Below are 22,726 nucleotides of genomic sequence, written 5' to 3'. Positions count from 1 at the left end.
TATGATTAGACCACTGAAAAAGAAGGTAGAGAGTAACTTTCAATTTTTTTAAGCATTTCTTAGTTATCATATATTCAGTATCGCTTTCATTCGGACATGACGTTAGTTGATTTATGTACCTCTCGTGTATTCGAGTGCTATATTAGGTCTATTAAAATATTTTCGATTTATGTAATTTTTTTTTTGTTAGTTGAAATAAAAAATAATTACTTTTTTGAAATACGAAAAATAAAAATAGTATTTTGAAAATATACGTATTAAAATTAGGTGGGTCAGTGAGTTGATTCCGTTGAGATATTTTTTAAACATAATTAAATTATTAGAGTGGTAAAATTTTCAATTCAAACAATTTTTATTAAATAATGAACTCAACCCAACCTAACCATAATTTTCTCGAGTTGAGTAGGTTCGAGTTATTGGAATTATTTATTCAAAATATTGTTTTTAATAAAAATAAAAGATCTATTTAATTATTTTTCCAAATTTTAATTAAAATTTATAACTCAATTAGAATATATATTTTGAAAAAGTCATAAAATTAAATAAAAATATGTATATAGTTATAAAATAAATATTAAATTCCGATTAATTCCATTCCATTCAATTCAATCCAATATAGTGTCCAAACAACGTGTGAATCAATCTAATTAATAAAATTTTGATATTCAATTCAATATAATCTAATTTTTATAAACTTTCGATTTAGTTGTATTAGGATCGCAGAACAACTATCTAGATGAACACAAAGAACAAGAATATTGATTTCAGATATGTACCGTCAGTCAGAATATATATATATATAGTTTTATCAGATATAACCATGTACCGTATATATAGCTTTTTACTAAGCAGGCTCCATAATGTAACAAGTTGAACTCGGTCTGACCTAAATAAATTAATAACTCGATTTAATCGGTTCGGGTGATCGGGTTTGAAATAGACGTAGGTGGAGATGGAAACAATTAAAAAAAAAAAAAAAAAAAAGGTTGAAATGAAGGGACTGATGTGGCGCCGGATTGGGTGCAATAATTGGAGGACGTGGCATTGAAATTTAAGGGGTGTTGTTTGTTTGTGGAAGTGTTTTGCATTTATTTTTGGGACGGATCTCTCGTGTCTCACCTCTATTTCTCTCTCTTCCTTTTATATATATATATATAATATATATCTCGAGTCGTGAAGCTATGGATATAATGTCGGGAGAAATTAGGAAGTGGAACGGTTGTTGATATGAACCAAGAGACATCAATCATACAATATACTTCAATGAAGATATGAAGAAAATGTTGTTGAAATTATCAAAAGATATTTCAATTCAAGCCACGTTGAACAAGAATGAAACTTCGTTGTTATAAATTTTTGGGTGGATCATAATTCGGAGTAATTTAGTTGTGTTTTTTTTTTTTAATGTATTTTAAGACTTATTTACATAGTGGCTAGTTATAAGTTTACATAGTTATTAATTATGGTTATAAATTATAAAAAGTTACTACTAAGTAGTTTAGGTTGCATGGAGAATCATTCAAGCTCGACATGATCAATCTTGCTTGTGGAGTGATTCGAATCTCAATCAAGTGTTCTTGCCTTGAGATATTTGATCAACAAGAATCATTCAAGCTAGACATGATCGATCTTGCTTGTGTAGTGATTCGAATCTCAAACAAGAGTTCTTGTCTTGAGATATTCGATAACAAGGTAATCTGAATTTTAATTCCCTTGTTATTTCCATATCATTTGGTATCAGAGGTCTTGGGCTGATTTTCATATCATTTGGCATCCGACCTTTCCCTTGGGTTGATTCTCAGTTATAATCAACTTAATGTATCAGGTTGGACTATTGCATTGAGTTTATTCATAAATTTCCAGAATTCTTTGAATTTATTTTTAATTTTTTTTTAAAAAAAAATATATTATTTTTATTTAATTTTATTATTATTTATTCTTTATTCTCGAAAATAATTTTAACGATTTGAAAGATAATTTTTGTTGGAATTGAGCTGTAAATCTTGATTAGATGTTTGAAAATAAATAAATATATGTTTTATGAATTGACATTTTATTTTTATTTAAAAAAAATTGAATAGACGACCGAAACAACTCAACATGTAACGACCCTATTTTCCTAATAAAAATTGGATTGCTACTATGTGCATAATCTGAGTAATGCGTGCGGAAAGCATTTGTTTAAAATATTTCATAAAAGGTGTCGTAGACTTAACATTCAAAATACCTTAAAACAACGTAATCGCAAATAGTAAAGCTGAACATAAATATCATCAATTAAATAAAATAAACAAACCCATGAGCTAACCGTGGACTACTAAACAAAAATAAATGCAACTACACTAACACTGATTTCATAACCTTAATTCCGATGTCGTCATTCGTAAATGGGTGTCTTAGTTTTACCTAAAAATAAGAGTAGCACGTAGATGAAGTACTTTAAGAAATACTCGATAGGTAATTATGGCTTGGCCTTAGGCTGCTTTTCAATCCAGACCGGATTGAATGAGTAGTATTTCCCTACACACAGCCTATGCATGCGAACATGAACCCACTAGGAGAGTTGGTATATGTACCCCCTAGGGACGGCTCGTCGGGGTAGCACTCACTAATGGGCTGCTAGACACCACGGAGGGAAAGAGCCCGCATAGCATCATGGCAAATATAAATGTGGTAAGGTACACGTTCGTACTAATCATAACGGGTGAAGTATCCTAATGAATATCACACACAAAAATGTAGTAAGTTTATGATATAAATCAAATCTCCATTCATTTTAACGTAATGAGCCTATGAATTATGCATATGTAATTTCGATCAAATCTTTCGTACTTAGAATAGCTTACATGGTATAGTGTACGGAGGTTTATGCACCATAGGTTATCAATATCATGAACATGATTCTACAACGTGACCTAATCACATTATAGCATAGTTTATAAACATGACATAGAACAACATAACATAACATGGTATAACACAATACAACATAGTATAGCAAGACATAACAATCGTAACTATGACACGTGTAGGGGGCCATAAAGAAACTAATTTATTTTTAGAAATAGGTCATTTGCTCGTGACTTGCTCTGAATCAAACTTGTCTAGAGAGACGTAGACCTTATTGCTTAAATATTACAACTATATTGCTTGCGGTAAAAGTGAGCATAAATTAAGCGATAATTGATATATACTACCTGCTAAAGGTTGAAAGTTTAAATTTTTCCATGTACGAAAAATCAATATTTGTATGGCTCCACGTTTTCTGATAGGGGTGTACATTCAACCCGACAATCCGACAACCCGGACCAACCCAACCCGAACTATAAGGGTTGGGTTGGGTTAGATTAGCATTTCGGGTAGGGTTGGGTTCATTTTTCTGAACACGAATTAAATCGGTTCGATTTTGGGTTCATGAGCAAAACCTTCTGATTGACCCAAGCCAAAAACAATATGTAAAATATATTAAGAATTATTTTGTAATAATAGATTTGTTAGAGTGGTACTAAGGTTGGTTCAAAGTCACTCACGCTTGAATTCGTCGCCAAATTCTAATGTATTTGTTTTTGTTCAAATATAAATATATTTCAATTAAAATATTTTTATATATTTTTTATTTTTGTTATATACTGTACCTTTGAACTGACGATTGTTTATTTAATTTCATGATCTATCTTTATGTTACAATTTTCGCTCGGTTTTTATTAAATTTGTTTTTTTTTGTCAATATTTTCGCTCGTTATTTTTTATTTAAACCCAACCCAACCCGAGAATAGAGAGTTAGGTTGTGAAAAGTTTCGAGTTGGGTTACCAATCCAATCAACCCCTGAACCCAACCTAAAAATAGAGGGTTAGGTTGTAAAAAGTTTCGGGTTACCAATCCAACCAACCCAAACTTTTGGATTGGTTACATTGGTCACCCAAACAATCTAAATAGAGAGTTAAGTTGGGTTGAATTGACGGTTTTTTTTTAATTATTTAAAAAAAACCATACTTATCTACCAGAGTTACATTAATAATTAAAATTTCATAAAACTCAATATCAAACCTTCACTAATCACAACACATTAGTAACATCAGTGTATTTTCGCATTAGTTGGGTTGACCTAAAAAAAATATCAACTACAAACCGACCCTAACTTTATATTTTCCCAAAATTCATGTTCCAAATTGGTTAAATTCTTGAATAAATTCTTGAGTAATATGTGTTGAATAAAAGTCCCACGTTGGCTAATTTAGAGAATGATCATGAGTTTATAATCAAGGAATACTATCTTATGAGACCTTTGGGAAAGCTCAAAGGAAAGCCATGAAAGCTTATGTTCAGAGTAGACAATATCGTACTATTGTGGATAAATAGGTCTTTCCATAACATCCCCTTCAAAATTATGCTCTCGTTCTTCACAGGACATGGGCAACAGCAGACTCAGAAAACAATTTCTTACTTTCTAGTTTCTACCACATCCGACTCAAATAGTGTGAAAAGAAACATCAAATCATAAGAAAACTAGTGTGAAAAAGAAGGATAAATTTGGGGTTCAAAAATGCAACTAACACTATAGTGTAAGGTCTTTAGGGTCCTCGATGATTTTCGCCAAGGTTTGCAAGAAAGTAGCAAGATCCGCCCCGTATATTACTCGATGATCCGCTGTTACATTTACCTACCAATTTTCCAGATCCATAAAATAAGGATACAGAGGTCTATTCTGAAAAAATGTACATTAAGATTAATCTGAGTTTGTTACCTGCATTTGGTTTTTCTTGCCAATCCGACCATCCTTGGTGCCCACAACCGTGGGGATAGATGCTCCTACTGCCATGATGGCTCCCTGCATAAATTAGTTCATGATATTAGTAACTAGGCTGATAGGAGAGAGGTATATGCTAGAAAGAAGAGTAACAATACTAACAGTTCCAGGTGGCAGAATTGCGTCGAATCGATCCACACCGAACATTCCGAGGTTAGAAAGAGTGAATGTACCTGGGCAACGAAGGTGAAGAATGGGGAAATAAGAGAAGATTGAAATTGCATATGGATGGCTGATGAACTTGGAAAACAACTAACAAAAATTAGTCTCGTAAATATGAAATTTTAACCAAGCTACAAGACAAGTACTCTGAATTGTGTAAATACACTTATTAAACGAAAATTTCTCATTGCTTATCCGATGTTTAAAATTTATGATTGATTAGTTTTGTTCAGAATGTTGAGAATGTTGAGGATTATTGGGAGTTGGTTGGTTAATTTAGTGGAAGATCATATGGGTTTATAAGTGAAGAATACTATCTCCATTGGTATGAGGCCTTTTGGGGAAGCCCAAAGCAAAGTCATGAGAGCTTATGCTCAAAGTGGACAATATCATACCATTGTAGAGAGTCGTGATTCCTAACACAGAATACTAGGCTCGAGCTTGGAGATGGGTAAAAACATGAGAGTTTGGGAGGACCATTGAGTGAGTTCTTGTCCGTTTGAAGCTTCTTGGCCTTCTATCTGTTCATAAGATTTGTAATAATCTCCAGTTGAGAAGGGGTTTGCCAGACGGAGAGCTGGAAGAATGGTCTAGCTTAGTACATGTGCTCCAAGATTTTTCCCCAATCAACATCAGAGACGAAGTTATCTAGATGCCTAACTCTATCAGGATGTTTCGGTGAAGTCGGCAATCGTTATCTCTCAAAAGGCCCCAACTTCAAAAACCAGGATCTTTGTAAGATCATTTGGAAAGGCACTAGTCTAAGAAAACCAAATTCTTTATATGGTCCCTTGCTCACGGTGGTCTTACTACTTTGGAATTTTGGTAAGATTCAAAGATGAAATCCGCATTTCTCCATCATATCTCCTCAGGTTCTCCACATGCGCAATGAATCACAAGATAGTTAAACTCGCTCTGTGGTCTTCATTTTCTAAGGAACAGAGACAGAGACATGGTCTACTAAATGGGTAAGCCCGTGGTTCAAGTCTTGCCTCAAGCCACAGTTATGTAATAAATGTCAAATGGATTCCGCATTCATATGTTTTGGCATTGGAACTGATAGCGGGAAGACCCAGAGACCATAAATCAAGGACGGGATAGGAATAGAGGCATCCCATGCTTGGTTAATCGATTGAAGTACAGGTGCTTCGGTCAGCATGCATGACTAGGTGCTAAAAAGGTGCTAAAGAAATAGAATTTTGGCTAGCCAAAGGTTGTAATCTATCTGCAACTTTTTTCAACTAAGGTTGGTTGCTCCTGATAGAATAGATGATTGTGGCTGGTGGCTGAATGTTAAAGCAAGGGTGCTATGGTCTAATGCTATAAAGGGAAAAAAGAAGGATCCTATAGAAGAAAGGAACTTCATTCTGTTGTTAATTTCAAACACCATGTACAATCAAGAGCATAAGAGAGACAAGGCCACAATACATATCCAAACTCCAACTATGGAAACGAACACGAATTCAAAAGAATCGTTTTCTAAAAATGGAAAATCATACTTTCATTGGAGGAAAAAATGAAAGAATATATAGGCCTACAAAAAAAAAATCCACAAAAGGGTCCCAGTCAAGTAAAAGAAGACTCATAGTATAATTACGAAAAAGTTGGTCACAAAATCCCATAGAGAAACATAGAATCTAACAAAGGACCAAGCTACACTTGAGGTTCTCTCCCAAACCCATTAGATTCTGTCATTTCTCTCACCCTAGAGACTCCATAAAATAGCACACACTCCTGCCTACCACAACCCGAAAAGGAGACTGGAGCACGAGATCCTCAATCGCCTCTCTGTAATCCTAAAATCCAGCAAAACAATATTCAAACACCTCAAAGAAATGACTAGGAACACAACTGGAAAAGCACGCCCCCAAAGAAGATGATACATGTCCTTTGCCGCCCTCTTGCAAGGAATACAACAAAATGACCTGATCACCAAGGACCCCCTAGCAAAGATCTGGTCCAAGGCGTTAACTCTTCCATGCAAAATTGCCCAAACAAAGAACTTAACCTTCTTGAAAATCCTAAGCTTCCACACAAAGGTAAAAGTGGAAACGCTAGGCGTTAGAATACTGACCAAACACTGAAAGAAATAATTACTAGAGACCCCTTGGGATGGATAGAAGCACCAAGAGTGAACGTCCCTCTGATCGAGCTTGAGGTGAAAGTCCCCCAACAAAGATAACAAGTCCAGAACATCTTTCATTTCCCATTGGTTAAGGAATGACAGAAATAGAGAGAAAAAGAAATAAAGAAGAGAAAGGCAACATCTCTACTATACCATAAAATCCAGCACCATATTCTGCACTCCACAAGCCATACCACACTTATCACGATAAGAAAGCCTAGCAAATTGATAAATCCGATTCCTCAGTTATCCTTTTTATATGAAAGGCCATTTGAAATTATACCCTAAAAAAGTGTAATTTTTCTCATGGGGCTTGGAGTTCGGAGGGACAACACTCATGATACGGTGCAGGAAAGCCTAACTAGTGTTGGGTTTTTTAGGGAGAATAAACACCATGAACTGAATTCAAAGAACCTCTTTATCCTTGGCCATAGTCAGCGCATTATGTGTAAGGGCACATTCGAAGATTCAAAGCATATATTTGCTAAGGTTTTTCCATTTGCCCCCTGAAAACTTTCTTGGGTACAGATAGATATTGGAAAGAACCACTACGACTCATTTCATTTCTGTTTCTGAAAAATAGGGAGAAGAAGGAAGATAGACTCTGAACACTTCGTTCTTCAAATTCATTTTCAACACATCCTTTTTTTGTATCTTGATTCATTCATTTCCTCAAGTTCATCTTGACCATACAGAGTTGAATTTCTTTTCCTTTGACATTATTTTACACAATTCTAAAGCTTTCTAGGAAATTCTTTTTTCCACTTTTTGGTGTTGGAGTCCTCTCTTCTACTATCATATTTCTTCATGAAAATATAATTCCTTCTCATAAAAATGAATAAAATAAAATAACTTCCTCCTTAGAAATGAATGCAAGTGAAGCACTAACAACTCCATATCGAAACGAGTTTAAAATAAGAACAAATAAAAAAAATACCAGTGTTGTATTCCTGAGGCTGCAGTTGCTTGGCTCTGGCCTTGTCTACTAACTCCTTCCACTTTCTAGACAAAGAATAAATGTCCACCTAAAGCGAAAATCAAGTATAAACAATCAAAGATTAAATAATTAACATATCATTCGAAAAACAACAGAACAACTTAAGGAGACTAACATAACCTTATCTGCATCCTGAAGCACTGGTGTGATCAAGCCACCATCAATGGCGACAGCAACTGCAATATTGATGCTACTATTATAAGTAAAGCTCTTACCATCCCTACAACTGGAATTTACTACAGGATGTTTAGCCAGTGCCAGAGCTGTAGCCTTTGCAAGTAATGCTGTCATGGTCACTCCCTTTGACTTAATCTAAGAAACATAAATTACTACCAGTTGTTAGCAGTGCAGAGGGCAAGTTCTAATTCTATCATCATTCCAAGAATAAAGTTGTTTCAATTTCCTTCAAACTAATAACATGTCCTACATATGTTTGAAAGCCAGTTTCATATAAATAAATCGATTAATTTACCTTTTTATATAGAGCATCAAGCGCATCTGTTGTAATGGTATACCCCACTCTGAAAGTGGGCACCGCGAGACTCTCAACCATGTTCCTACTCACCGCCCCTTGCATTGTGGTAAACGGCACAGTGGTTCCCAACTCCAGGGATGGGGCAGGCTTCGTGCTGCTTCCCGCAGCCGAAACTGGCTTAGCGGCATCAGATATCGAAACAGCTGCAGAAGCTGCAGCTTCAACATCCTTAGCAACAATTCTCCCCAACGGCCCAGTTCCCACCACCGTCGCCAGCTCCACATTCAACTCCTTAGCCAGCTTCTTAGCATACGGAGACGCTACAATTCTCTTACCCCCTTCAGATGCAGGGTGAGTGGAAGCCACTACCACCGGAGCCGCCTTCGCCACCGCAACCGGCGCCGCCGTCGCAGTACCTACATTCTCAGGAATCTTCTCCGAAGCTGGAGAAGCAGAAGCAGAAGCAGAAGCAGAAGCAGAAGAAGGATTAGCAGCTCTGGACTTAGCCACAGAAATCTCATCCTCAGTCTCAGCCAAAAGCGCAATTGCAGATCCAACAGGCGCAACGCCTCCTTCATCGACCATAATAGCAGCGAGATAGCCATCATAAAAGGTCTCAACATCCATATCAGCCTTATCAGACTCGACAACAACAACACTCTCACCCTTGGCGAGCTTATCGCCCTCGGTCTTGATCCAGGACACAATCTTACCCTCGGTCATGGTGGAGCTGAGAGCAGGCATGAAAATCTCACGGATCTTGGCCTGGACTTGGAGAGACCGCCTTCTGGGATGAAATGGCGGTCGGAGAAATGGCCCCCGCCGGAGAGATGGAGAGGAAACGGCGACGAAGGAAGTGTTGAGAAGATGAGCCATTGAATTGAATCGTGGAATGGAATGGAATGGAATGGAATGTACAGAGTGAGTTTCTATGAAAGGATTTGTATGAAGAAAGAAATTCTCGAACTCATCGAAATTGGGCGGAGGTCTCGACGACCTTCCATGCTCACTTTCCCTACTAACTTTGTTGGCAAATATTTTTCAATTTTTTTTTAAAAAAATTGCTAAACGTTTACACCCGATTAAATTATCGGAAAAAATCTTTTAGATCAACTCCAAATTTAGATAGATGGGTTTGTCTTCCGAACAACTAGAGAATGATCATGAGTTTATAATAAAAGAATGAGTGGACAATATCATATCATTACCATGGTGGAGAGTTCTATTCCTACTTCATATTAATAATTAAAATCTCACTTTCACTTTATTTTCGGGTTTAGGTTGACTGACCAAAAAATGTCAACACTTTATTTTCGGGTTTCTTTCACTTTATTTTCGGGTTTAGGTTGTCTGACCAAAAAATGTCAACACTTTATTTTCGGGTTTAGGTTGACTGACCAAAAAATAAAAATGTCAACACTTTATTTTCGGATTTAGGTTGACTGACCGAAAATAAAGTGTTATAAAAATGTCAACACTTTATTTTCCGGTTTCTTTCACTTTATTTTCGAGTTTAGATTGACTGACCAAAAAATGTCAACACTTTATTTTCGGGTTTAGGTTAACTGACCAAAAAATGTCAACCTGTAAGTGGACTCAATTTTAAAAAAATTTAATTCAACTCATACAAAAAAAAAAAAAAAAATCTAATCCAACCAAACATTCATAGTTTAAGTTGGATAATCTGAATTCATAGGATTTTTGTCAACTTCTCCCTACGAATAGTTATATACTGTGAGCAGTTGTCGTTACTCTCTTGCTTGCATATATAACGCCTCTTTCAAAATCTCTCTATCGAAAATCTCTCTCTACCCTCGTTTTCTAAAACCTTCTTCTTAAACCGAGGCTACAGGCTCGAGCATACGTCGCTTGGCCGTAGACGACATGAGAACGAATTGACTTAACTCACTTGTTGCTGGAAGGTGAGTGTCACACAATTGCAAGTCCGCTGCCATCAAAAGTGCGATTGTGACAAGTGGTTGAGTATTATAAAGACTCATAAAAATTGCAATATAACAATGTATTTAACATCAAATAATTAACATAAGTTCTATACATCAATTTCATCACCCCCGTTCAACTAACATTAAACATACCCTTTAGACGAAAATGCAAGAGGTTTGAATATGTATCTAAAATTGTTGACTAAAAAAACCTATAAATTCTATAAGACACAAATTTAATCGAAAGTTATGGAGATTTAACGATATCGGTTGTGTTAGAATTGTTATTTAGAATTGGGAAGGATAGAAACAAGGAACAAATCAACGGATTGAGAGTACAACGAACGAAATCTCCCCGACACAATGTGGTATGCTACCAAAACGAACGATTAAGGTAGCCCAAAGTCTAGACCTAACCCAAAGTTAGATAACAAAAAATGGCTAGATGTTTATCACTTCTCATATCTCATTTTTCTTGTCGATCACTGGCAATTTTGTTGTTCTATTTGTCCATAAGGCGTTTTAAGTAGCTCACATTTAAGGAGCCATCGAAACGAAACAACATAAATTATGTTTCTTACGTACCAACTAAATAGGTTTGTTGAACTTTTGTAATTGTGCGACATTCACTCCCAACACCAAGTGAGTCAAACCAATTTAGATCCAATTTAGATTCGCGTCACTACGGTCGGACAACGTATGCTCAATTCTCTAACCCTGTTTTGTGGAGAAAGTTTTAGAAAGTGGGGCCGAAAGGAAGATTGTCATATGGCTATAAACAAAGAAAGAAACACCACGACTTAAGTATCATATAACTTAAGGTAGGAAGAATTAACGATTAGTCGCATATAACTTAAGGTAGGAAGAATTAACGATTAGTCGCATCTCCCTATACTACATTTTGAGGCGATTCAAGTCTAACAATAGACGTGATTTCGCCGAATGGTCATACAAAATCTAGGTGGGAGGAGTTGGCGACTAGTCGCATCCTCCTATAATACATTTTGAGGCGATTTAGGTCTGACAGGCCTAGACATGATTTCGCCGAATAGTCATACAAACAAAAAATACAATAGTAAGACAGTATAACATGAAATCAAACAAAGGATTTAGCATGACATGGGCCTGCTGCCACAGGCAAGACGGCCTTGACGAGCATGACCGCGACACTATGCATACTTAATCTACTCGAGCTCCACGTGTTAAGCTCAACAAGACTAACCCTTTGACGCATCGACTCTCGACCATCTATATGCTTCGGCCTCAATGATTTTCTATGTAGCTCAATATTCGATCCTCGACGATGTGTATCCAAGCTCTCAAACAATCGCGTCGACCCTCAACTATTTGTACCTAAGGCCTCAGATGACTTGGTAATGTCCCTTTTCCAGGTGCCCTTGCAAATATTTTAGAAAACAAAGCTACACATTCAATTATGTATACTTTTTTAGTTACCATACACAGCAACATCGGATTCATAACTCTAATATAATCTAATACATTAATGAATGTAAATTCTCATTTTCAACAAAATCGGCAGAAAACCAGGGACATGATCATCATTTGTTCTTAGATTTCACAGGAACTCCTTTGTACATCTCCACACGGTCCTTCAACGCATCTCGTCTTGGCCGAGCAAGTTTGTTGTTCGGGTCGAATAGAAGAACTTCTTCGAAAGCTTTCAGAGCAGACGTGTATTCTTTCTTTTTCTCATATGCATCTCCAAGATTGTTCCAAGCTGTAACATACCCAGGTTGAAGCTTTACAGCAGTTTCAAACTGGGTAATTCCCTTGTCCAGCTTTTCGTCACGCACATAACTAACCCCGAGCGCGTTGTAAACCTGAAAACATAAACGATACAAGCTGTAACAATGATATCATTAAATATCGACCCTCGATCAACTCAACAAGTCAACTAATGCTCGATTGAGAACACACGGAATATGAAACTGGATGAGAGAACAAAAGATTTCGAAAAGCTAAACACGACGAAGCGTGTTATTGATACATTCTATCCAGTTTCAATTAAAATGAACGAAAACAAAGCAGATTATCAAATGATTGGATGTTCTTGATATTCCAACAATCAGAAATCAGTGAGCTAGAGTGTATCAAACCTGCGCAAGATCTTGATCATCCCCGTCCCACTTATCGATTGCCTGAAGCAAAAACTTCGTGGCAGCAGGATAAAACTTCCTCCTCAGCATCACTGCACCAAGTTCGAAGTACTCCATAGCACTGGCATCACCACTTCTCACTTGTTCCTGACCAACAAATAATGAGAATGGAAAGCGCATTAGCAAAGCTAGACAATCAATGACCTCAGCCAATCACCTACTTCATGGGGTGATTTCAAATGAATAGTTTTCGTTTAAAAATTCAGTATATCCCACATTGGTTGGGGAGGAGAACTAAGCATTCTTTATAAGGGTGTGGAGACATCTCCTAAGCAGACGCGTTTTAAAAACCTTGAGGGAAAGCCCGAAAGGGAAAACCCAAAAAGGACAATATCTGTTAGCGGTAGGCTTGGGCCGTTACAAATGGTATCAGAGCCAGACAACGGGCGATGTGCCAACAGGGGTGGACATGAGGCGGTGTGCCAGTAAGGACGCTAGACCCTGAAGAGGGGTGGTTTGTGAGGTCCTACACCAATTGGGGAGGAGAACTAAGCATTTCTTTATAAGGGTGTGAAAACTTCTCCCTAGCATATCCGTTTTAAAAACTTTGAGGAGAAGCCCAAAAGGGAAAGCCCAAAGAAGACAATATTTGCTAGCAGTGGGCTTGAGCCGTTAGTTCATGGGCACCTCCCTTTCCCTTTAGAATCATCCCAATCTAAATGGATGAATTCATGTCCTTGAATAGAAATATCAATATTCGAAGAAATATTAATATTTCATTAATCTAAGTTCACCTCCATTGTTGAGAGGAAAAAGATCTTTTAGATCTCTTTCCACTTTTTACATATTACACAATCTGTAAATGTGGATTCTTACTTGCAGTTCTTTAGCAGAAAGATCGAGTTCTCTACGAACAAGAACTTGACGTATCACGAAGAAGGTTCCAACCCCAAGAAGACCTAATAGTATTAATAGATAAGATAACTGTATTCCTAATTCAAATAACTCCCCGATCTCGTAAACTGCATTCGTTTTGATTTCTTCCCTAGCAAATACTGATTCAGCAGAAATCAGCCATAAAAGTTGCCCTGATGAGAAAGCAGATACAAATAATGGTAGGCCTTTTTCTGGTTGACAACCTGCATAATAAAAAATGCTCTTCAAACATTCACCACTAAAGAATATAAAGTTTTGTTGAGTATATGTTTTGATTATACTGAAGAAAGAACACAACATGAATAACAAACATTAAGCTTTTCGCTATTTCACGAGGAGAAAGAGACGACCAACATAAAAGTTAGAACCCAGAACAAAAGCACTGATCCGAAAGCCTCGAGAAAGAAAGAACTTGACCAATGATAGGAAACTGCAATAAATAAAATGAAGCCCAACCACGGATGCCATCAACAAAGGTAGGAACTTCACACATGAATCCAAATTGCATAGAACTTAAGGAGGAAGAGAAGGCTCGTTATTACAATCTTGAAATAAAGAAACTAGAGCTTTTGAAATGCTCGTCTTCAAACCAAATGCAGAAAACCAAAGCACGGTGACTTAAAGATAAGGAGAGCCCAACCGAAGCAGAAAATCAATGATCTGACCTTCAGTAAAAAAGAATTTGGAGACAGTGAAGGATGGCATAGAAGAACATCTGGCAACAAGGGAAGTAAACAGATAGGGGAGAGGAAAACCCAAAAAAAATCGAAAAACACGACAGCAGATGGCGACAAGGACGACGACACCGACTAGCAGCAACTGCAAACACAATGCAAGAACAATGGAAGAAGGTGACGGCAAGACAACAAAGAAAGTAAAACCCAAAGACGAGAGAAAAAAACAAAATGAAAACCCCACGACGACAGCTGATGGTGACAAGAACAGCAATGCTCATGACAGTTGAAAACGATGACTATGGCAGCAGATACCGACTGTTGCATCATGGGCTGGAGGTTCATTGAGTCACCTAGTTTAATGAGTTATGTGTTGAATCTAGTTTGATATACCTTGCACTGTATGTATGAATATAGATTATTAATTTATGTATCAAATCTAGTTTACAGAGGTATTGATAAATTTGTGAATCAACATGTCTATATTTTTAACTTTAAGTCATAACGTACCGATCACTCGAAACATATCATCCACAAAATTAATGAAAATGCATTGAGATTATAAAGAATGTTGAATCAGAGAACAAATTACTCTCAAGCATTGTCGATGATTGAGATTCCATTGCCAATTCCCTTTGAAACATCTGCCTTCATCCAGAGTGTAGGAAAAAAAGAAGTTAATAATGAGACAATTCGAAGATTTTTCAATTCAATAGAGAAAAATACTTCATCTTATGGAACATTTACCTATTGACCCAACAATCTTCTAGACAACTACGAAACCGAATGACTCAGGAGTCTATGGTCAAAAACTCAAAAGTGGGATAAATTGTCCACCTAAGCAACTACAGAACCCTTTAAAAATTGATTTTAGCTGGTTGGTCTTTAATTATGAAAAATTATTGTGATCAGAGGTATATTTTGTCACACTTAATTTAAGTAGTTACAGAAATATGAGCTTAATAAGTGGATGCTTTTTGAACAAATGCATACCTGAAGTTTAGAAAACCTCTCAACATTAAGTCTACAGCCCTTCCTAAAGTTCCGCAATATTGGTACGTCAAAATGATGCACAATTTCCTACATAGGAACAACATCATTAGAAGCAATTGAAATGGTGAAAGTGTTGATTAGAGAACAGGCTTGGAGAAACAGAGGCAAAGGATACGTTGAATTACAAATTTCATCCCTATGATCGGTCAAAACTTAAAATTTAGTCCTATGGTTTAAAAGTTTGAATTCATCCCAATGGTTTGATAAAATCCTCATAAATAGTGATGAAATTATAAGGGTTTTATCAAATTATAGGATCTATTATGAGGTTTTATCAAACTATATGAACGAAATTTTGACTTTTAAAATCATGTGTGAGTTCTTACATTAGTTGGAGAGGAGAACGAAGCATTCCTTATAAGAATGTGGAAACCTCTCTTTAGTGAACGTGTTTTAAAACCTTGAGGGGAAGTCCAGAAGGGAAAGCCCAAAGAGGACAATATTTGCTAGCGGTGGACTTGGGTTGTTACAAATGGTATCAGAGGCAGACACCAAGCGATGTGCCAGCGAGGACACTGAGCCCCAAGGGGAGTGGATTGTGAGTTCCCACATTGGTTGGAGAGAGGAACAAAGCATTCCTTATAAGGATGTGAAAACCTCTCCTTAGTAGACGCATTTTAAAACCTTGAGGGGAAGCTCGGAAAAGAAAGCCCAAAGAGGACAATATCTGCTAGTGGTGGGCTTGAGGTGTTATACCATGTGAACTAAACTTGAACTTTCTCCAAACCATAGAACCTAACTTTATAATTTAACCAAAAAAACATTACAGATACTGTAATAAAAAAAAGTGCTACCAAGAAACAAATAATTACATAATTTTCAGGCTCTTGTTGAATCTAAACATTATGATTTTGACAAACAATTAATATATCGAACTCGTTCGGACTAAAATGATTTCAGGAATTCGACCATTACAAAATTCATAACCTAACTTGACAGATCATGTAGCATCAGAAGAATTTTCACTAAGAACTTGAAACATATCATGACCAAAACAGAACTTTTGTGCTTAAATGAACACAAACAGAGTCATGTTGAGTTTTCTTTTACGATCAAAGTAACTTTGAAATTTCTAAAAACACTTCAATGCACCTTCATTCAGTGGAAAGAGTGCTTCTTCTTTAAAATCAAAACTCAGAAACGATCATTTCAAACTGCCTCAAAGTTTCTTTCCAACTTTTTAAGAACCGGCAGATTTCATTTTTTTCAGGATAGAAATCTAAAAAGAGTTCATCTCAAACAGGACTTATGAATGAAATTCAAGAACAAAACACAGTTCCTCAAAATTTAAAATACGAAAATTCAAAAATAGAATTCGAATTTCCAGCCATAACCTATTCCACTTCCTCAAATTTCAACCAGGATTCAACAACTGAAGCTCACTAGCATAATACAAGAACAACACCATATTTTATATGTTAAAGAAAACAGAATCAATCATCCATGAGAGAAATCCAATAATCCATAAGAAGAAGAGATGAAATCTCACCTGAAGAACGAGATTCTGAGGCTTGAGCTGGAGAGACCCAAATGGGAGGAAAGAATGAGAAGGAGAAGGAGAAAGAGATGGTGAACGATGAAGACACAAACTCGTCTGTAAAGCCATTTTCTGCGATTTTCAGCGCTCAATTTGAGGTTTGTTGATCTGAAACTTCTGAAAATTGTTGATATGGTTTTGGCAGAAAGAAGGTGTGAGTGTCCAGAAGATAATGGTAAAAATCAAATTGATAGAAGGAAGGCAACCGTTTATTGTATCTGCTAAAATCTGGACCGTTAATTTATCATCCACACGGGAAAAAGACAAAAATGAAAATAAATTTTATATTTTGAAAAATAATATATTGCAATTTTAGTGGATGAGCCCATATTTGTATTTATTCTTTAAAAATTAGGTAATATATTTTTATTATTGGATATTTCATAAATATCTTATAGAGATTTGGTACAGATATATTTGGTAGATTATATTTCGTTGGGCGGCTAAATCTTGAAACCATATATCAAACGATATATATACCTCATTAGTTAGTGCTCGTACTTTCTTCTGTATATATATATATGAAGTCATCAATAAAACCTTTAGCCAATATTTCTCTTTCAATTTTCTCTTCTTTGTGTTCATCTTGATCGATTGTGAGCGATGTTGTGCAATCCTAACATATATGTCTAAGAAGCTTTCTCCCCGCAACGTTCTTTACATTTTTTTGGGTTATAGTCCTACTTAGGGTTTCATTGTTTTGATCCCACCACCGCTGAGCTATATATCACCAGCCACACTCAATTTGAGGAAACTTACCTTCATGTTGTTCCTTGCTCCCATGCCCAACCTCTTTCTTCTCGTCATATTTCAAATTTCTTTGAACCATATCTTTACAGTATTGATTCATTCCCCTACCATTTCTTCACTGCACATTCCTCAATTCGAATAATCTTCGTGTGATATTTGTTCTGACTTTTTGGATGAGTCTGTGTAGGTTCATACTTCTCTTGCAGGTTCCTCTTTGCCACCCTCGACTTCTGAACTAACCTTTATTGAACCCTACTGCAATTCCTCTTCTTCTTTGGGCTCTCATCATACGATCACACGAGCCAAAGCTGGTATCTTCAAGTCTCGTCATCCAACAAAATTTGATATTTTGGGCTCATCTGGACTTCTTTCTGCTATTCATGCATCCACTAAGCCAAAAAGATTCGAATCTACGGTTAAGAATCCTACTTGGGTTGCTGCCATGGATGAAGGAATTTGAGCTTTACAACAAAATCATACTTCGACTTTGGTTCCTCACCCTGCCAACACCAACATCTGGGCTTTAAATGAGTGTTTTGCATTAAATATTTTTCTGATGGATCCGTCGAGCGTTTCAAGGCTCGTCTTCTTGATGCCAAAGATTATACTCAAATTCCTGGTCTCGACTACACTGACACTTTTAGTCAAGTTGTCAATGTTACCACTGTTCGTGTTGTGCTTTCTATTGCAATCACAACTAAATGGCCTCTTTGGCAACTTGATGTCAAGAATGCTTTCTTCAATGACACTCTTATTGAACATGTTCATATGAAACAACCTCGTGGGTATATTGATCCTCAATTTCCTACTCATGTTTCTTTATTAAAGAAAGCTCTCTATGGCTTATAACAAGCTCCTCGCGCCTTGCTTTATCTTGCAATCACGCTGACACGTCCTTTATTGTCTTTCATTAGCAATCTAACCTTATGTACCTACTTCTTGAGGTTGATGACATTATTGTTACTGGCAACAACCCATATGTTATTGACAGCTTTACTCACAAGCTTCATTATGAGTTTTCTACCAAGGATTTGGGTTCTATCAGTTACTTTCTTGGTCTTGAAGCTTCACCCACTCCTGATGGTCACTTTATTAGTTAGTAAAATATGCTCGAGATATTTTTTCTCGTGCTCAGTTGCTCGATAACAAACCAGTCCACACCCTCATGGTTGTTTCTCAACATCTGACTACTGATAGTTCTTCTTTCTCTGATTCTACTCTCTATCGATCTCTTGTTGACGCCCTTCAGTACTTCAGATATTGCCCATGCTATCAATTTTGTCGGTCAATTTTTGCATGTCTTTACTGTAGATCACTTTGTTGCTTAACGTATTATTCGCTATGTCAAGGGAATACTCTACTTTGGTCTTGCCTTTCGTCCATCCACTATTTCTAGTACGCTAGTGGCTTATTCGGATGCTGACTGGGCTAGTTGTCCCGATATCCCGTTCTACATTCGACTATTCTATTTATCCTGGTAACAGTCTCGTTTCTTGGAGAGCCAAAAAGCAACCGACTGTCTCGCACTCCAGCTGTGAATCTGAATATCGTTCTCTTGCCACGACTGTTGTTGAACTTATTTGGGTCACACATCTTTTGCATGACTTCAAGGTCCCTTTTTCGCTACCACCCTTATTCTTATGTGACAAAAAAAATGCTATTTTTTTTTTGAGCTCTAATCCCATTTCTCACAGGGGGCCAAACATGTTGAACTAGATTATCATTTCTTTCGAGAACTTGTTATATCTGGCAAACTTCGCACACAATATGTACCTTCCCATCTCTAAGTTGCTGACATCTTCACAAAAAGTGTTTCTAGATCTCTCTATGAACTTTTCAGATCTAAGTTTCACGTTCGTTCAAATGTAATGCTCAACTTGCAGGGTAGTATTAAAGATATTTTGCCTTGAATTATGATTTATCATATGTAACATATTTGACCATTTATTATAGATAAATATTTTGTATGATATTTGAATTCCATTACGCTTACCATAAGTATCATATTTTCGCTTTTATTATAGTCAAATATCTTGTATCAATTTATTACACTTTTCATTTATTGTACTTTCCATATCATTTGAAGTTTTTTATGAACGAGTTTTGACCGAAAATAACTCAAATGGCTAAGATCACGTGATAGTTATCTACTTTAAACCATTTTTTTTCCTCTTTCTTCCTTTTTCTATCTCTTGTTTCTTTTACCTTCTTCATTCATTTTGTTTATGTTACTTTCATGTACCTAATTAACAAAGGGGCACTAAAATGACCAAAATAACCCTCAACCCTTGAGGGTTGACTTTGATTTTTCTTTTTTTTTTTTCTACTCTTTTATTTTAAAAGTTACCAAAGATTTTTTAAGCATTTTTCTCTTCTACACATTTTAAAATTTGGCTTCTAATATTCTAAAAAAATTCCTTAATTTAAAATTTTAAACGAGAAATTTGCTCGTGTCGGGACTTGTGTGTTACAACATCTCAATACTAAGCTAGTGTCAAGCTTAACGCCCCTTAAGGTGTCACGACACTCTTCAGTGCAAAAAAGCACGTGTCTACGTCTTGATGCTACCCAAAATTTTCTATAGTATTCACACATGTTTGGATAGCATTTCAACAATGCACATATTTTTCCTATATATTCTTCTTTTTATAGTCGAATTGAGGGAGACCAATTTCACGAGAAAAATCGTATTTTTGATTTATAAATCTTTTTTGAAAACTAGAAAACCTTTCGATACCATGAAAGAATTTTCAAGCTCGTGATTTAGGAAATCGCACATGACTGAAAATCGACACACGACATTAGTTCTCTCTTTCTCTTCTATTTTACCGTTTTTGTTATGTGTCTTACGTTTTCGTTAATATCATGTTTGTTATTGAAAACTAGAAAACATGTTGGTTCACAACCTTGCATGAGAGTCTAACATGCTAAATCAATTTCCTAATGTCAAGGATTTCATTTTCAAGGTTTCGAAAATTAGACTGCGACTATAAAGACAGAGACGAAAACACATAAAATAAAAGTAAAATAAAATAAAATATGAAAATATGGTAAAATTTAAATCAAATTTAAGCAAACAATACCACAGATAAATCAAAACACAATCTGATTACAACTTAGTGTTGTTCAGGTTTATTACAAACGAGAACGAGTTTGGGTTATATTTACAAACAAATATCAAAAGACCAACATGAAGTAAGAAATAATCAAAATGCCCCTATGATGAGATTTGTTATGAATGTTGCTTTACGTGCTTTTCATTGTGTTAGAGAGAAAGATAGGCTATTGCGATCTTATCTATAAGGGATTGATGGATGTTATCTCCCCATTGAGCTTGTTTGCTTGTATATTTGCATGATATAGTATGTGTTAGCTCCAGGTATTTGACTATGTGTTCTCTCCGTAGAATGTGTTTATCTGCACAAAACTAGGGCGTTAGAGTTAGGTTGGCTAGATGATGACCTAGGTCAGGTTGTCTCCAATAGACTGAGCACTTTATGATCGTGAGCGACGTTCAGAGGATCTAGACCCTAGTGCTTCAAGACTAAGAACTTCGATGACCTCCACGTCCTAGAAACGAGAGATGAGATTTAAACTACCTAGAAGTCCCTAAGAACCTCGTAGGCCTCCACGACAACCAAGAATGATCAAGGTAGCTCATTAAGCTATAGTAGTGTGAACAGTGTCACATGGCTGTTCAGTACCCTTTCCACTTTAGTATCGTATTGTCGAGACTCTACTTCGGGCTCCATACCATGGATCTAGGCGTTGCTTGTTAGGTTCATGCGACATGTGCCCCAACCTAGTGTAAATGACCAAGGGTCTCCTAAAACAGGACCCTTGTGCTGTAAACCCGTCCCTGAGCGTAGGTTGACCTAGTAGCTAACCGACACACAAGGAATCGCTTCCCCCAAACTTTGAAGACTTTATGGTCCCGTGGGAGAGTTGTCAGGTAACCACCATGGATAATGCTCAAATTGTTGTTCAGATTCAGATCCAGCTATACTGTTTTGCAACTTATGAGTTCCCGCCTCAACCTAGAACATTGATCATCCACTACATAAGCAAGACAAGCCACTTAAGTAGTAGAAAAGAAGAACAAAAATATCGCACAAACCCCTATGTGTATGCTTCAGTTCAGAGTCTTACTCGAAAGTTGGGGTACCCAGTTGCTTAGAGAGCATTGAAGCCTAAGCCCAAACTTCCTAGAGCAAAGAAAAGCCCGTGATACTTATTAAGTTAAGGATGCATTGAGAGCCTACAATTAGGTTGCTTATTGAGTATTATTATACTCACCCCTTTCTCTTTTCTTTTTTAGGTATTTATACGCTGCTGCTCGAGGTGAATGAGCGTTCACGAGTTGTGTGGTCACAGTGAGGGATTGTTCTAGAGTGCTAGCCCGTTTTTACATTTTTGAGGCTTTTATATTTTTGTTTTATAATGGATTCCTCGTATGCAACTTCGTCTTGTAATTGGACTTAATTTTTTTTATTTAATTTTGGTGTTCACTTTTCTTTTAATTTAAATTTTAGCGGATTTTATTATTATTTTTTAATTATTTTCGCTTTCGTCTTTTTAGTCTGTATTCGAGTCTCACATGCTAGAGCTCTCACTTTGCATGCAAGAGGTACCATAGGTACGATTATCTACTCAGTACGTAGCCTACTACACTCTTTTTTTCCTTGTTCTTGTTGTAAGTACTTAGGCTGACTTTGATCCTTTTATTTTGAGATCTCAACCTTGGTTCTAATTTAAGGGTTTTAGTACGGTTGTTCTTGGTGCTTGGTGTGTACTCAGTAAGTAGCCTGTCACACTCTTTCTTTCCTTGTTCTTGTTGCAAGTACTCACGTGGACTTTGGTCCTTGAATTCTGAGATGTCAACCTCAGTTCTGATTTAAGGGTCTAAGTACTATTTTTCTTGGTTTGTAAGTGTACGTCAATGGATTCTAAGATCTCAACCTTTGTTATGATCCAGGGGTTTTAATACTATTGTTCTGGGTCCTTGTCTTCAGAACTTGGATCTTGATCCTTATTCTATTCCTTGATCGTTGTCTTGTTCTTGGTCACTTTTTAGGTTGTTCTCTTTTTGTTTCATTCTCCCAAACACTCTCCCTAGGATTTATGGTGCTAGTCATGAACTTGACAACTT

At 36.4% G+C, this 22,726-nt stretch overlaps 2 protein-coding genes across 3 annotated transcripts; both read right to left on the bottom strand.

Annotated features, from left to right (window-relative positions):
- Positions 1–4,317: 4,317 nt before the first annotated feature.
- LOC111797543 (dihydrolipoyllysine-residue acetyltransferase component 5 of pyruvate dehydrogenase complex, chloroplastic-like) lies at positions 4,318–9,583 on the bottom strand. The gene is made up of 6 exons (XM_023680578.1): positions 8,565–9,583; positions 8,213–8,404; positions 8,033–8,120; positions 4,911–4,981; positions 4,746–4,829; positions 4,318–4,661 (listed from the first exon to the last, which is right to left on the bottom strand). Exons 1-6 carry the CDS (start codon positions 9,441–9,443, stop codon positions 4,557–4,559), a joined length of 1,419 nt encoding a protein of 472 aa, XP_023536346.1. The 5' UTR covers positions 9,444–9,583; the 3' UTR covers positions 4,318–4,556.
- Positions 9,584–11,916: 2,333 nt separating this feature from the next.
- Positions 11,917–16,998, bottom strand: LOC111797459 (tetratricopeptide repeat domain-containing protein PYG7, chloroplastic). Of its 2 annotated transcripts, none has more exons than XM_023680453.1 (6): positions 16,780–16,998; positions 15,231–15,317; positions 14,830–14,881; positions 13,504–13,766; positions 12,628–12,774; positions 11,917–12,351 (listed from the first exon to the last, which is right to left on the bottom strand). In XM_023680453.1, the coding sequence occupies exons 1-6, from the start codon at positions 16,894–16,896 to the stop codon at positions 12,070–12,072; spliced, it is 948 nt and encodes a 315-aa protein (XP_023536221.1). In that variant the 5' UTR covers positions 16,897–16,998; the 3' UTR covers positions 11,917–12,069. The 2 variants fall into 2 exon arrangements, with proteins under 2 accessions (XP_023536221.1, XP_023536222.1); XM_023680454.1 differs by having other exon boundaries at positions 14,830–14,885; positions 16,780–16,978.
- Positions 16,999–22,726: the final 5,728 nt, after the last annotated feature.

This window comes from Cucurbita pepo, chromosome LG06 (assembly GCF_002806865.2).
Source record: "Cucurbita pepo subsp. pepo cultivar mu-cu-16 chromosome LG06, ASM280686v2, whole genome shotgun sequence".
NCBI lineage: Eukaryota > Viridiplantae > Streptophyta > Magnoliopsida > Cucurbitales > Cucurbitaceae > Cucurbita > Cucurbita pepo.
This window is presented reverse-complemented; position numbering and strand designations above follow the sequence as displayed.